Below are 15,472 nucleotides of genomic sequence, written 5' to 3'. Positions count from 1 at the left end.
TAAAAGTGAATAAAGCCAATAAAAGTAGATAGTCCCTCAAGAAATAAAAAAAAAAAAAAATTACATGGCTTCAGTATAACTATCCTTTAAAAAGACTAGAGTACTCCTGTTAATTCTATGACATTAAATTTGAGCTAAATGTTACTTGAACATCTAATTTCTTTAAGTAAATTAAAAGAATAAAATGGCCAGAATTATGTATTTAATCAGAGTGGGCATTAAGCACATATTACGCATATTAATGGATTAGTGAGCCAAAATCTTTCAATCAATCATCATACCATTTAATTCTTATTTTTTAAAAATATACATCTGATTGGTGCTTTATTTCTATGGAACAAAAATGTAGTAATATGAAACCAAGTTTCAATGAACATTACAAGAAACTTTAGTAATTCCAAAGCAGGCATGAAAAAGCAAATAAAAATATTAGCTTTAAATATAAAATTGCTATAATATTATTCTTGGAAATAAAAAATAATGATATGCAAAATATTTAAAAATTTACCATCTAAATGATTATATTATGAATACATAAACCTATGAGTCAATGATATGCATTAATTTATATATTCAAGCTGTTTAGTTTCCTAATCAGTTGACTAAGTCTGTATAACATCATGTAGATTAAGTAACGGCATTACATGCTATAATTTCTTACAAAGAACAACTCCTCATAAAAACTGTCAACTCAGCACAGGGGAACTTAAGAGTCAAGAGCAGGACACCATAGAAAGCAGTTCATATAATTTTCACAGGACTGGGGATGAGATAAAATTGGGAGTTATAAAAAGAAGGCTGGTTGCCACTTACGTTAGATTCTAGTTCAAGAAGATCAGAATGGCCCATGGCAGGCTCTGAAACCACTTTTTGTAGAAAATGCAATTCTTTTTTCTTGCTCTCTAATTCTTTAGGAAATTTTTCAGTTACCATATAAGAATTAAACTTTATCTCTTCCTCTAGTCTCTTCATTAAACCTTTAAAAATAAAATAATTATTCAGCCCAAGAGAGTAGGTATAGTGATACTTTGTACACTTTAAAATATGAGACCTGAATAATAGGCTTATCTATTGAAAGCATTCTGTATAATAAAAAATTGACCATTGAAATATTTTTTCAATTTTTTAAAAAAGTAATCTACACCCAAGGTGGGGCCCAAACTCATGACCCCAATATCAAGGGTCACAAGCTCTACCGACTGGGCCAGCCAGGAGCCCCAACCATTGAAATCTTTTGAATGACAACACAAATGAAATTCCACCCAGATTCTTTGTTCTATAAGTGGCCATTTATTCTTTTTCTTTAACAATACTTCTGATGCAATTTGTATTTCTATTCTAATATTTCATAAATGGTAATACATTATAATTTGTCAGCTTCAAACCAATGAAAATATTACTAAAGGTACAAGTCAGAATCCAAAAAAAAATTATCTACATTCATAAACATTTTTGGCTTTCCATGTTGGTAGTTTTGATATTGTAAAGTATTAGCTTACAGTAAGTGGCAACTTAAATTGTATTTTAAAGGTTTTAAAGTGTTTGAAAGTTTTCTTATTTTGGCAGAGTACACATACACATACACAGATTTTCAGTGAATAATAGTTTTGTTATAAATTCCCAGTCTAGGGAGCTTTAAAAGGTTTATTTCAGATCTTTCCATGACACGTTTACAAATTCTGGCTTGACTTTTTAAAACACTGGATTTCCGGTTTAAGTAATCTACGTAGGTAGATTGCTTAATAAATTTGGCCCAAAACCTTAAAAATTATTTTTAGTTCTGTTGTGCTAACTATATATTAACATGTAAAACTTTATTAATGGCAAAATCACAAGTTTTCCATTCATCCCTACAATTTTTCCCCCTTTTTGGGGACTGGGGCAAGGGAGGGAAGAGAGAGTATTTAATGAATCACACTATAATTAGGCAGTCATTCCTATGTGGTTTCCGATTAAATCTACATTCTGGCTCCTTTGGCTATTAGATGACTGTTTTTTCCATTGTCAAGTTCTTAAACATACTACACGTAACCAGAGATATAAAGAATCAAATACTAAAATGTTTTCAAAGATTTAAAATTCTTAAATATTATCTTTTCTACTTAAAAGAAAGATTCTAATTTTAGAAAATACAAACTGCTGTATAGTGACAGAAAGTGGTTGCCTGGCAATGGGTAGAGGGGCACAAAGCGGCATTACAAAGGACACAAGAAAATGTTGGGGAGTGATGGTTATATTTGTTATCTTAAGGTTGATGGTTTCAACAGTGTATTTTGTCAAAACATATCAAATATACACTTCAAATATGTGCAGTTTATTAAACATCCATTTTACCTCAATAAAACTGTTAAGAAACATAAAAATAGGGTTTCCATCACATTTAAAATTCTTCTCTTAAAAATTTTAACTTAAGACCTTGAAGAGTAGTCATATTCTCAATGCAGCTTTTAAAAAAAATATCTTTCAAAATCCTGATGAAATTAAATATACAGTCACTAAGATCTCAGCAAACTTTCTGGTTAAAAACCCTCTGAAAACATCTCTCTGACCCTACAACAGAATGAGTAGCTTCTTTTATATAATAAATCTCAAGAATAAGTATAGAGTATAAAGATGAATTAACTTCCATGAGTGTTTTATAATATGGCTGTTACTCTGAAAAAATACAAAGCACATTCCTACACTAAAAACACTTTTCATGTTATTCAAGTAAAGAGAAACTTTCTATAAGCTATTTTTTGTTACTTAAAAAATTTAGATAGACCTTCTTAAAGGAAATACCTGGATCAATTAAACATGTTTTATCTACTCTTTTCCTAGGCTGCTGAATACAACCCTTAAGACTATTTCCCAGATGGGGCGCCTGGGTGGCTCAGTCAGTTGAGGGTCTGACTTCGGCTCAGGTCATGATCTGGCAGTTCGTGAGTTCGAGCCCCACGTCGGGCTCTGTGCCGAGAGCTCAGAGCCCGGAGCCTGCTTTGGATTCTGTGTCTCCTTCTCTCTGTCCCTCCCCCACTCATGCTCTGTCTGTCTCAAAAATAATAAATAAATGTTAAAAAATTAAAAAAAAAAAAGACTATTTTCCAGAAAGATGTCCACAAAGCAAGAACTCCTTAATTTCCTGCTCCCTACACCCTGCCCCAAAGAACACATATTACACACATAATACCTTATTTTTATGTTTTCAGCCCTGTTTTTCTCATTTGATTCTCCTCCTATCTGTGGAAAAGATCATTTTCTTCCTATCCAGGGTTTTGGTCTCTACTCCCACCTCCTAACTACTTAACAGACTATTTACTGAATGCCTGCTCTGTGTAATTTAGCATGCTAGGGCCTGGAAATAGAAAGACCAATTATGACTTGGTAACTAGTCTGGAGTTTAGTTGAGTCAGAGTCAGATACGCCAACAATTAACATATTGTGGCAATTGCTGCAGAACACTCAATGCCCTACACACAGGAAAGGCTGTTATCAACTCTCACCTTCTCCTCCCAAATCTTCAATTTCTGTTTGTCTAACTGACTCTCTCCTCCAGCACACAATCACAATCACTATCACAGTCACCAGCACACAATCAGTCTAGGCATGGTACTGTCTTTCTCATTCATTTGCACATTCCCTCTATTGCCTTCTTTTCTTTTCTGTTTTTTTTTTTTTTTTCTTCCTTCTTGCCTTCTTTTCAAAGACAAGCAGTCAGGAATAGCCTACCCTTTTATCTCTACTTCATCTATTATATTTATGTTCTTTCTGGTTACTGTGCCTTGGAATGGAATGTCTTCTATTCCTTACCTTTCCAACTTGAACTTAACTCAGGTGCCACCTCATCCAGGAAGCCAGTTGACTCTGTGACAGGGTTTGGTGCTTTGTCTCTTTGTTCTCATAGAACCCTGTGCTGGGCTCCATCAGCAAATTAGTGATGCTGCATTGTAACTGTTCACTGCCTGTTGTTCCTGTATTAGACTGTGAGATCCTAAATATCTTTGCTTTCTATTCCTAGCACCCAGCACAGTACCTGACATGTAGTAGATGTTCAACAAAAATTGAATTAATGCACTATAGGTTTGAGCCAATTATTTCTGTTACTACTTAACAATGTAATTGATTTTATTTAGTAGCATCTATGAACATTACTCACATTAATATTTTACACCAGTATCCCAAGAGATGCATAAAACACAATTTTATTTGTAAATTTTATTACTAAGTGAGTAATTATGTACTCCCTGGCCCAAATAATTTCTCTTTAGGTAGAAAGCCAAAGTAAAATAAAGCCTATCAATTCAAATAAAAAATGAAGTATTACAAATGCTATAAATACCTTTGGATATTATGTTTAGTTGTCAGAATTAATACATAATAACAATGTATTTAACCTAATAAAATTGAAGATAACAGATATTGAAGAACATTTTATACTGTATTAAACTTCACTGATCAATTTTTTTCTGCATACAAAATCTTTCAATTCTTACACACATTACCTTCATTTCAAGAAGTTCACTATTTGTTTTAAAATTTTTTAATGTTTATTTATTTTTGAGAGAGAGACAGACAGACAGAGCATGAGCGGAGGAGGGGCAGAGAGAGGGAGACAAAGATTCTGAAGTAGGATCCAGGCTCTGAGCTGTGAGCTCAGAGCCCAACACAGGACTCGAACTCATAGACTGTGAGATCATGACCTGAGCTGAAGTTGGATGCTTAAACAAATGAGCCACCCAGGTGCCCCTCAATAAATTCACTATTAGTGGTAATTTCTAATAATTTCTTAGTAAGAGTAGGCCTATGCAAATTACTTATTGATATTAATTTTTAAATGGCTATAACAACAGATTTCTTTTGAAGATTTGTCTTAATTTTTACAGTAAGTTTTGAAGGAAACTACATCAAATCCGAAGAATATACACGAAAAAGATATACATCACACTGAGGAGAAAAAAAATCATAAGAAGTTATTTTCTTGGGGGTACCTGGGTGGCTCAGTCAGTTAAGTGTCCAACTCTTGATTGCGGTTCAGGGCATGATCTCGCAGTTTGTGAAATCCTAACAGTGTGCTAACAGTGCAGAGCCTGCTTGGGATTTTCTGTCTCCTTCTCTTCCTGCACCTCCCTACCTCTCTCCCAAAAAATAAATAAATAAACATTAAAAGAAAAAAAAATTATTTTCTTTGTCCTGAAAATTAACATTCTCCTAGAAAGTGAAAACTTAGTGAATAAAGAATGAAATGACACCAACAACTAAATGCATGGCAACTTCCAGGTATTGCTTGACCCTGAATTTATAAGACTAAGAGGAGTGAGAGAGTCTATGGAAAGTCACCAATTAACATGTATTAACCATATATTTTAGAGGCAACACTATACTGGTTTTTAAAACATGAATTAAATATACCATACTTCCTTGATTCTAAGATGCCATTGATTAAGTAACAAATACCATGTTAAATGTACATATAAGGGGCGCCTGGGTGGCGCAGTCGGTTAAGCGTCCGACTTCAGCCAGGTCACGATCTCGCGGTCCGTGAGTTCGAGCCCCGCATCAGGCTCTGGGCTGATGGCTCGGAGCCTGGAGCCTGTTTCCAATTCTGTGTCTCCCTCTCTCTCTGCCCCTCCCCCGTTCATGCTCTGTCTCTCTCTGTCCCCCAAAAAATAAATAAACGTTGAAAAAAAAAATTAAAAAAAAATGTACATATAAAATGTAACATATACCCCAATGGCAAAAACAACTAAAATGGGAAAGAATATGTGTCTAGAATTAAGGAAATACTGTATTATCTCTTTTAACAGCTGTATTGAGATACAATTTACATGCCATAAAATCCATCCATTTAAAGTATTTAATGGTTTTTAGTAAATTCACAGAGTTGTGCAACTAGCACCACAATCAATTTTAGGACATTTTTATCGGCTCCAGAGGAGCTCTATACCCATTAGCAGTCCCTTCCTCCCTCCACCACACACACACAGCTGTCCCCGCCTTAAAACTCCCAAGCCCTAGGTAATCACTAGTTGGATTTTATCTCTCTGGATTTGCTTATTCTGGACATTTCATACACATGGAATCATATAATATGTGGTCTTTTATGACCAGTTTTACTTAACATGTTTTTGAGGTTCATATGTGTTGTAGCATGTATCAGTACTTCATTCCTTGGCATTCCATTGCATGGATACACCACATGTTGTTTATTCACTCATCAGTTTAGGGACATTGGGGTTGTTTCCACTTTTTTACTATTATGAATAAGGCTGCTATGAGTATTTGTGTACAAGACTTTGTGTGGACATATGTTTTCAATTCTCTTGGGTAGATACGTAGGAATGAAACATGCTGGGTCATTTTGAGAAACTGCCAGATACGTTTTTCAAAGAAGTCACACTATTTTACCTTCCTGCCAACAACAATTCCACATTGTTGCCAACAATTGTTATTGTTATTGTCTATTTTTTTTATTCTATGAATTATAGCTTGGAGCATAGTATTTCATAGAATACTACAGAAAGATGAATTAACACTTGAACAGCCAGATATTTACACTGAAATATTTCTCCAGTACCAATGATAGCTTTCCACTGCTCCTCCAGTTTACATGGTCTCCCTTCTGATGAGCAAAAACACTTTTAAAATGCCTAAGAAGGGTTTGGTGGTATTATCTCAGGTATTAGAACAATTTATCCTCTATGTAAAGCTAATGTGCCAACAGTCAAGTCATTAGCACAGCTCAATATAAGAAAAAACACCAAGCTTTAAGAGTCCAGCATTTTATTCCTTTTCTTTATGGCTCAGGCTCTAAAACTGTTCACATTTTTCCCATCCATCTTTTTCATAACATCCATCCTAGGTACATGCCCACATACCAGAGAGCCTCCCTCCATGGTGGTTTTCACGATCTTTACCTTCTGACCAAACACTGAATGGGAACCATAAAACCCCGGTAAAAGTTAAGGATGTCTTCAATAGGACTCTCATTAATTAACTAGAAAATGCCACTCTAAAATGCTGAGCTATCACTCAACAATAATTAATTCCCATGAGCTGATTGTTTTAAGGAAAACTACTGATTTAAACTAATATTCTCTGATCATCTAGATCATATAACAGTTTCCACTTACTTTCAGGCTTTGCATCTGCTGCTGTGTGGCGCATACTTTTCAGCTGATTTTGTACTCTTTGCAGTCTCTGCACCGCATGAAATAGCTTTAAAATATAATTAGATCCATTATTTCCTTAGTGTATTGAGACCTACCACTCACATGGACAAACAAAGAAAAATACAAGTTCCACGTAATTCTTATGATGTAAAAAGAACAAATAATAAGAACTAAGAAAATTACTATGTTGAGCTCAAAATGTAATTGGTTTTCTCAATACCTTTTCACATAAAGCTTTTTTAAAAAAGCTTTCAGATATTTTTTCTTTAGTTATCTGTTGTACTTAGTGATCAAGGAAAAATACTTGGTAAAAAAATATATGCATCAGGCTTTTCTTGTTATAACAATGGTTTTCTTTTCTTTTTTTTTTTTTTTTAATTTCATTTTTAAGTAATTTCCACACCTAATGCTTGAACTCACAACCCCAAGATCAAGAGTTGCATGCTCCACTGCCTGGCCAGCCAGGTACCCCTAACATGGTTTTCTTAATTCTGAGGAATATTAGCATTTTCACAAATAAGGTCTTAGGTCAAGAGTTGCATACTCTACCAACTGAGCCAGCCACAAAATGATGTCTTAGACTCAGACACTGATGTGTGACACCTGGGTGGCTCAGTCAGTTAAGCATCCAGCTCTTGATTTGAGCTCAGGCCATGATCTCATGGTTGTGAGATTGAGCCACGCATCAGGCCCCACACTGAGCGCTCTTGCTCTCTCTTTCTCTCTGTCTCTCTCAGTGTCTCAGACACTGATGCCAGGTGACCATTCAGGGACCAAGCAATGCAGCTTATTAGTACAGTGGAACTACCATGATGCCAAATCAAGTTCCAAAAGAGCCAAACATCTCATTGAGTAGGAAATGGAGCTGTTTCAAAGTGTATTTTTAATGTATAGTCTACTCAGTTTTTAAATTTTTTTTAACATTTATTCACCTTTGAGAGACAGACAGAGACAGAGTATGAGCAGGGGAGGGGCAGAGAGAGAGGGAGACACAGAATCCAAAGCAGGATCCAGGTTCTGAGCTGTAAGCACAGAGCCCAACATGGGGCTCGAACCCACCAACTGTGAGATCGTGACCTAAGCCAAAGTCGGATGCTCAACTGACTGAGCCACCCAGGTGCCCCTAGTCTACTCAGTTTTAAGACAAATTTAAAAAAAAATTTTTTTTAAATGTTTATTTATTTTTGACAGAGAGAGAGAGGCAGAACATGAGCGGGGGAGGGGCACAGAGGGAGACACAGAATCCAAAGCAGGCTCCAGACCGAGCTGTCAGCACAGAGCCTGACGCAGGGCTCGAACTCACAGACCGTGAGATCATGACCTAAGCTGAAGTCGGATGCTCAACCGACTGAGCCACCCAGGTGCCCCTAAAACAAATTTTTAATAAAGTAAAAATAATCTTTTCTAGCCGAATTATTTTTTCTTTAAGGCAAAGTCTAAAAATGTGGAATGTGGGTGATTTTGCACCTTTTCATGATTTGCTTATTCGCCACTGGAATAAAGTCTAGTAGTGGATACTGTGATCGGTGGAATAAAATGGATGTTCTCATAGGCCCCGAATCTCAGGACACCCTTTGGAGATTCTGGAAGTTTTATCAGCCGTTAATCTTAATGCTTAACATTATGATGAATGCTCTGTGATGTTGGCTCAACATGAGTTAAGCACAAGCTAGAAGGTAGTATACAGATATACACTGGGTACTGAACCTAAAAAGTAGCATTATTGTTACTGGTGACACAAAATCCTTTGAAGAAGTATTCCATCACATTAACAAAAGGAAACATGAACTTCCACAATCTAGAATTCTTTTTTCTTTACATTTGGATAACCAAAAGGAACTATTTCTTTCACCATAAGAATATAAACTTTTGTGAGGATACCTGATTCTTTTGTTCCTGTTTCTGTTGTGCAAGAAATTCTTCTCTCTCTTTTTCAACTCGAAGTTGCCTTGCTATTTTAAGCATCCGTTGATGATTCTGAACTGTCTCCACCTACAGTAAAGGAATAAGTAGTACATGTTACTGTCAAGTTTAAGAAAGAAATTAGCATGTCATGTGACTCAGACATCCACTTATCATTTCCTTTTGGCAAACAGTACTCCCTAGAGATGACAGTAACGTTCCAGACTCCAGGTCTTAAAAGTTCTGGGCTACTGCCTGGGGAGATTCCCTTTCTGTCAGTGTTATTTGAGTCCATCCTCAGATGTACACCCATGCCTTGCTTAATCTTCATTTTCATTCCTGAATCTGTGCAAGTGCTTGGGACTTGGGGCCAAAGTCTCACAGTGCTAATTCTTGCCTTACCCTTTTCTTCAAACGTTCAACTCTCTTAATGAGCTGATCCTTTTCATCCTCCATTGCACTGATATCCTAAAAAGTAGTCAAGGAGACATTATAAGGAAAAGTATTCTTTGTAGAATTCAAATAAAGTTGTCATATGATTGTGCATTGACCGTTTTCACTACATATAACCAGAGAATTAAGGAACAAAGATCCTCTTTTGGATAAAGGGCATTTTTATTTCTCCCCAGGGTTCTTTATGCAGGGTAATTTATTTGGCAGCTTGGTGTTCATTTAGAAAAGCAAATAAAACAGGTTATAACGTAGCAAGGTAAAGCTGCCAACCAGCACATTTGTGCTCTGATTCCAAATATGGGCACATGATTTTTCAAAAGTCTTCTATGATGGAAAGTGTGCAGGTCTAAAAACATGAACAACAGCTGCTGACATCCCATCTGCTCTGTTAAATACCAAACTATATATTCTGCCAATTTTCCATCAAAATTATTTTTAAGACTATGGTGTTTTCAAGACATAAATTTGCATCTGGTTTTGTCACTTAACCAATTCCCTTCCTAAAAATTAAGGCTTCAAAAATAAACCACCTTCCTGTTAAACAGCTCCATAATATTTGCAAGTGAAAACAAACAAAAATTCCTTCCTAAACCTAAAGAATGAATAGCCTAACCATCACAGTAATACTAAAGAGAAAAACAGACACACTAGTCAGCATTCACAGGATCTGAGGATATAGGCACTCTTACTCATTCCTGGTGGCATTGTATTGAAGAACAATATCAACAGTCTTAAAATAAACATATATACCATCTAGCCTGATAATTCCATGTCTGGGAATTTTTCCTAATAAAATATTCATGGAAGGCCAAAGACTTCTCTATGAGGAGTTTTACAGATGCTAATTATATCTAAAATTTGTAAATTATCCAAATGTCTGAAGATTTTTAAGTAAACTATGGCACGATACAATGAAAGTCATTAAAAATGGTGCAGAAGAGGGGCGCCTGGGTGGCGCAGTCGGTTAAGCGTCCGACTTCAGCCAGGTCACGATCTCGCGGTCCGTGAGTTCGAGCCCCGCGTCAGGCTCTGGGCTGATGGCTCGGAGCCTGGAGCCTGTTTCCGATTCTGTGTCTCCCTCTCTCTCTGCCCCTCCCCCGTTCATGCTCTGTCTCTCTCTGTCCCAAAAATAAATAAAAACGTTGAAAAAAAAAAATTAAAAATGGTGCAGAAGAATGTTTAATGACAGAAAAAGTCACGATATGACATTACTTGAAAGAAGCAGATTACAACATTTATATATAGCACAATATGAAGAAAAATATTTAAATATATTCACTAAAATGTCAATAGTAGTTATCTATACAGTGTGGGATTATAAGTGAATTAATTTCTATCTTGCTTACCATATTTTCTACAAAGAATATGTTCAAAAACACCCTGGTAATAGTGAAATTAAAATGACAGACTCTCGGTTTTTTATCATTTCAGTTTACTCACATGACATAATGGAGGAAGAGTGGATGAAGGTCTATCATTCTTCCTTCATACTATAAGTATCCTACTTATGGATCTTTCTCTCCCATTAATATGAGTTCATCTTTCATTTCGAATATACTCAGCAAGCTCTCACTAAGAAACTACCATGTACGGGGCACTGTGATAGACACTGGGGTAGAGTGGTGAACAAGAAATACAGACATGGTCCTTGCCCTCATAGGGCATAAAAATAGTTGGGAAGACAGACATCCAAGTAATCCTAAGTCTGGTAAGTGTGATAAAACAAAAAGAATTGGGGGAACTAATTCATGTAGGAGATCAGGGAAAGCCTCCCTGAGGAAGCAACTTCTATTGTTTCCATGCCTGGTTGAGAATGTTAAAAATTTTTTTGGAGAATGTTAAGTAACATGTACCAAAAGTCCTAAGGGGCACCTAGGTGGCTCATTTGGTTAAGCGTCCGATGTCGGCTCAGATCATGATCTCACAGTTCATGAGTTTGAGCCCCACATCAGGCTCTGTGGTGAAAGCTCAGAAGCTGGAGCTTGCTTCGGATTCTGTGTCTCCTTCTCTCTCTGTCCCTCCCCTGCTCATGCTCTGTCTCTGTCTCAAAAATAAATAAACATTAAAAAAATTTTTTTTTAAATATTACTGTATTTTCTTTTCTTTACCCTTCTTATTTCTGCTGTAGAAAATCCAGATGTCTTGAGTTGCTCACATTCTTTATGCAAAGTTTTAAAGGCTTCCATCAGCTCTTCATACTAAAAGATAAGTTAAAAAATTATAAATTAATGACTAGATCCAATAGGCTTTTCTTAATCAGGTTATTCATTAACTTATAGTGATTACTTAAACCATTATAGAATGGCATTAAAAACACTTTCATATAAGATATAAAAAAAGTAGGTATATAAGATCTGGTCACTAAGTACTTCTCCAGCTTCCTTTCTGGTTACTTCCCTAACTCACATCATCCAACTATGGTGATCTTTAAATCTTTGGAATATTCTTGGTTCTCATCTCCAGTCTGCACACCCTATTTCCTCTGAGAACACTCTATGACTTCCTTACTTGGATAATTTCAGCTCATCATCTGTCAGGTCTCAGCATAGATAACACCATCTTCAGAGAAGACTTCTCTAGCCCTATACCTATCTAGATCAGAGTGTCATGATTCCAGAGTAAATAGCATGTAAAATTATAATTGTCTAGCTACTTATCTCTCTCCCACCATTAGACAAGGAGAGTTAGGAGGACAAGAATCCTATTGATCCTGTACAATTATGTATCCCTGGGACCTAGCATGGTGCATAACTGATATAGATATTCAATAAAAAGTAGTGGAATGAATGAAAAAAATCACAACTCTTATCCAAAATTCTTTAAAAATAGTATTTTTTGTGAGCAATGACAGAAAATTAATAATATTTTTCCTGACTGATAATATCCTACAAATCTGTAAATCATTTTTCTAAAACTCTCCATTCAGGAAGAAAATGTGCATTTTTTATTAGGGTCTGTGCTAAATGACAGGCTAAGTATATAAGCCATTTTATATATATATCTCAGATATGCTTCAAGAACAAACATGTCTTTATTATCACTAATTCTTCCATGAATTATATGGACAGATTTAGTAAAAACTATTAATAAACTTCCTCCAGGGGAATTAGTTTTAATCAAGTTTATTGATGGGGGTGGGTAGGGGTAGGGAGGAGAAAATATTTCACATTTATGCTTCTCCATTTCCTACATTATGTAAAGCCTTCAAATGTAGGGGTTGGAGTGGTCTCATTCTGCTGTATTTCTCCCAAGGTATCTACTATAACATTTGACATGATTATTTACATAAACTTTTCAATCCCCAAAATGTCTTAAGAGATCAATATTGACTCTGTTTTGAATGACTGCCATGACAATCCAAAATAACAAAACATGGATGAAGAAACATTTAGTTTTTATTGCTTTGATTCAATCCCAATTTTGAGTACATGCTGTATAGAAGCAACTCTACAAAACCCTGGAGGAAAACAAAGATGGATAAGACAGGATATCTGTCTTCACAGACCTCATAATCTGTTGGGAGAGAAAGACTGACAAACTATTCACAACAAACTGGCACAAATCAGTCTATGTACATAGCATAGAATAAAAGCACAAAGTGCTAAACTGAGACACCTTTTAGAAATCAAAGTCCTTTGAAATCTTAAGCTTGAATCCTCTCTTTCCATGGTCTTTGATCAGCGATGTGCTTTGAAATCCCAGGACCAAGAGCCAGATCAGCCAGAATCCTTAGTAGTCAAGAGCTTTAAGACTGTAAGGCCAGAACCCAATATCCTAAAACTCTAGAAGGAAAGTACACTGAAATTTCAAACTCCTAGTCCTTTCTCTACCTTCTGCCTGACTGGGAAGTCCTTTGAGGTCTCAAACCTAGCTTCTTTGCCTATACACAATCCTCTCAGGGGCTCGCATATCCTGATTTGTCTGGGATAGTGTCAATCTATACTTTTGCCCAATTATTATGATAGTTCCTTTCTCGCTGACTTGGATGACAAATTCTAATAGTCACCTAATTGATCAGGAAAGTACTCTACAATCCCAAACCTAAAACCCTATTGACCCACAATTCTTAATAAATTACTTTAAAATCCTAATTTCATGATTTTTTTCTATCACTGAAATGGTATTTGTGTGCAAAAGTCAGTATTTTCATACATGATTGCAGCTGAACATTACTAATAACTATTTTACCTTTTGGTGCCACCTGGAAATACAGAGAAGTAAGCTAGAGAGAGATTAACAAGTATTTAAACATGTGCACATTGACATCCATTACAGATAGTTTAAAAGTGCCATTTGTGTATTGTATACCTGTTTATTGGTATCAGCCACTGTTTCGTCCTGAAGAAACTCACTTGGTACCTCAAGTTTTATTAAAAAACGAGCTAAATATGCTCTTTTCTTCAGTTCATTAGTCCTCTGAAGAAGCCAGTGGAGCACTGGGTAAATTACAGGTTTACTTCCAATCACCAGACCCTGACGAAAGGTACTCCTACAAAAAGAAAATATCAACAATAAACATAAAATTAGACCTTTAGTATATCACTGGACTACACAGGGAGGTTGTATTGGAGCCGTAAATTGGTATAGTCAGCCTTAATGCTTTATTGACTGGGCAGGTTTAAATTATTGTTTCTACCTAAAAGGGCAGATAACGGATAAATGATAAAATGGAATAGATTTGCCTGACTTGTTTGATTAGGGGGAAAATGACCCACTTAAGACTCTCCATGACAAAATAATATTAAAAGTTCAAGATTATTTTGATATTCAGTGATATTCTGAAGTCATTGACTAAAGGAGACTGGGTATAACTTAGAAATTCTGACTGTAGACTATGAAGGTTTGGATATTAAAGCATAGCTTTAAGAAAGCAACATGTGATCAGATTCTTACATGTCTGTAGCATTTCCTGGAGGTTTGTATTTAAGGATACCAAGAAGGCTCAACATCCTTTTGGCTGTATGCTCTGGCATCTCCTCTCTGATATCAACAACTTGCTAACAAATAAAGAAATTGAAAAAACATGTTATTGTTGTATATCTAACAAAGAACGATATTTAAACTCATTGACAAAATTGTTCTGCTAGAGCATAACAGGTACAATGGACGCTTCATAAAACAGATGAAGTATGGAGGCCCCCAGATTCCAAGTGAGGGTACATACAAGTCAGATCAGGATTCGTATTAAGAATGTCAAGCTCAAAAAGTATCCAGTGGAAAGACCAGTGTATAAGAAACATGAACTAACTTGCAATACAATAAAACCTTTTGTAAAAGCATTTTCATTCCAAGACCAAATCTATTTCTGTTTGAAGTAGAGAAATCATTTCTAAATAAGGTACAAGTAGGTAATTTAATTATTAAGTTAGTAGAGAAACCTTAAAGATCATTTATTTTTACTTTACAGGCATGGAAAATAAGGCCCAGAGGTTAAATAAATTGCCCAAGACTCACAGATACTTACAGGCAGAAACTGGCTTTCCTGCTACCCTTTTCATCACAAGAAAAACTCTTACCTTTGGGTCAATCTCAGCCAGAACATCATTGAGAATTTGCAATAGTTGCATTGGCTCCAGGGAATCAAATGTTATTAAATTATAGTTCTTCCTAAAAGGCTCCTTATTGAGATTGTCCACAATGAATTTGATTTGATCGCTCATAATTAGGTCTTATAACTAAAAATAGAGATAAAATTCCTTAATACTTGTTATAAACATTCTGGAAAAAAATCAGTATTAAGTTTATAGGAGGTAGGCATGAAAAGTATAATTCTACATAGTACACAAAATGCTAAGAAAAGGGTTGTTTTGGGGGCGCCTGGGTGGTGCAGTCGGTTAAGCGTCCGACTTCAGCCAGGTCACGATCTCGCGGTCCGTGAGTTCGAGCCCCGCGTTAGGCTCTGGGCTGATGGCTCGGAGCCTGTTTCCGATTCTGTGTCTCCCTCTCTCTCTGCCCCCTCCCCCGTTTAT

The 15,472-nt window shown here is 35.9% G+C and overlaps 1 protein-coding gene across 13 annotated transcripts in view; it reads right to left on the bottom strand.

The window, feature by feature from the left end:
- The window catches only part of IFT81 (intraflagellar transport 81), a 217,634-nt gene that overhangs the window by 86,251 nt on the left and 115,911 nt on the right, over positions 1–15,472 (bottom strand). For all 13 annotated transcript variants that reach the window (XR_015242216.1, XR_015242218.1, XR_015242219.1 and 10 more), the window contains 8 exons: positions 15,020–15,178; positions 14,397–14,500; positions 13,812–13,992; positions 11,612–11,701; positions 9,453–9,518; positions 9,030–9,140; positions 7,110–7,194; positions 814–977 (listed from right to left, as the gene is read on the bottom strand). Coding sequence is in view for 10 of the 13 variants with exons in the window: in XM_086681634.1 (XP_086537760.1) it covers positions 814–977; positions 7,110–7,194; positions 9,030–9,140; positions 9,453–9,518; positions 11,612–11,701; positions 13,812–13,992; positions 14,397–14,500; positions 15,020–15,163 (945 nt within the window). In the remaining 3 variants the exon portion in view is untranslated. The remainder of the gene's footprint in view (positions 1–813; positions 978–7,109; positions 7,195–9,029; positions 9,141–9,452; positions 9,519–11,611; positions 11,702–13,811; positions 13,993–14,396; positions 14,501–15,019; positions 15,179–15,472) is intronic.

This window comes from Puma concolor, chromosome D3, assembly GCF_028749965.1.
Source record: "Puma concolor isolate L17-30 chromosome D3, mPumCon1.1.hap2, whole genome shotgun sequence".
In the NCBI taxonomy this organism is placed as follows: Eukaryota; Metazoa; Chordata; class Mammalia; order Carnivora; family Felidae; genus Puma; species Puma concolor.
This window is presented reverse-complemented; position numbering and strand designations above follow the sequence as displayed.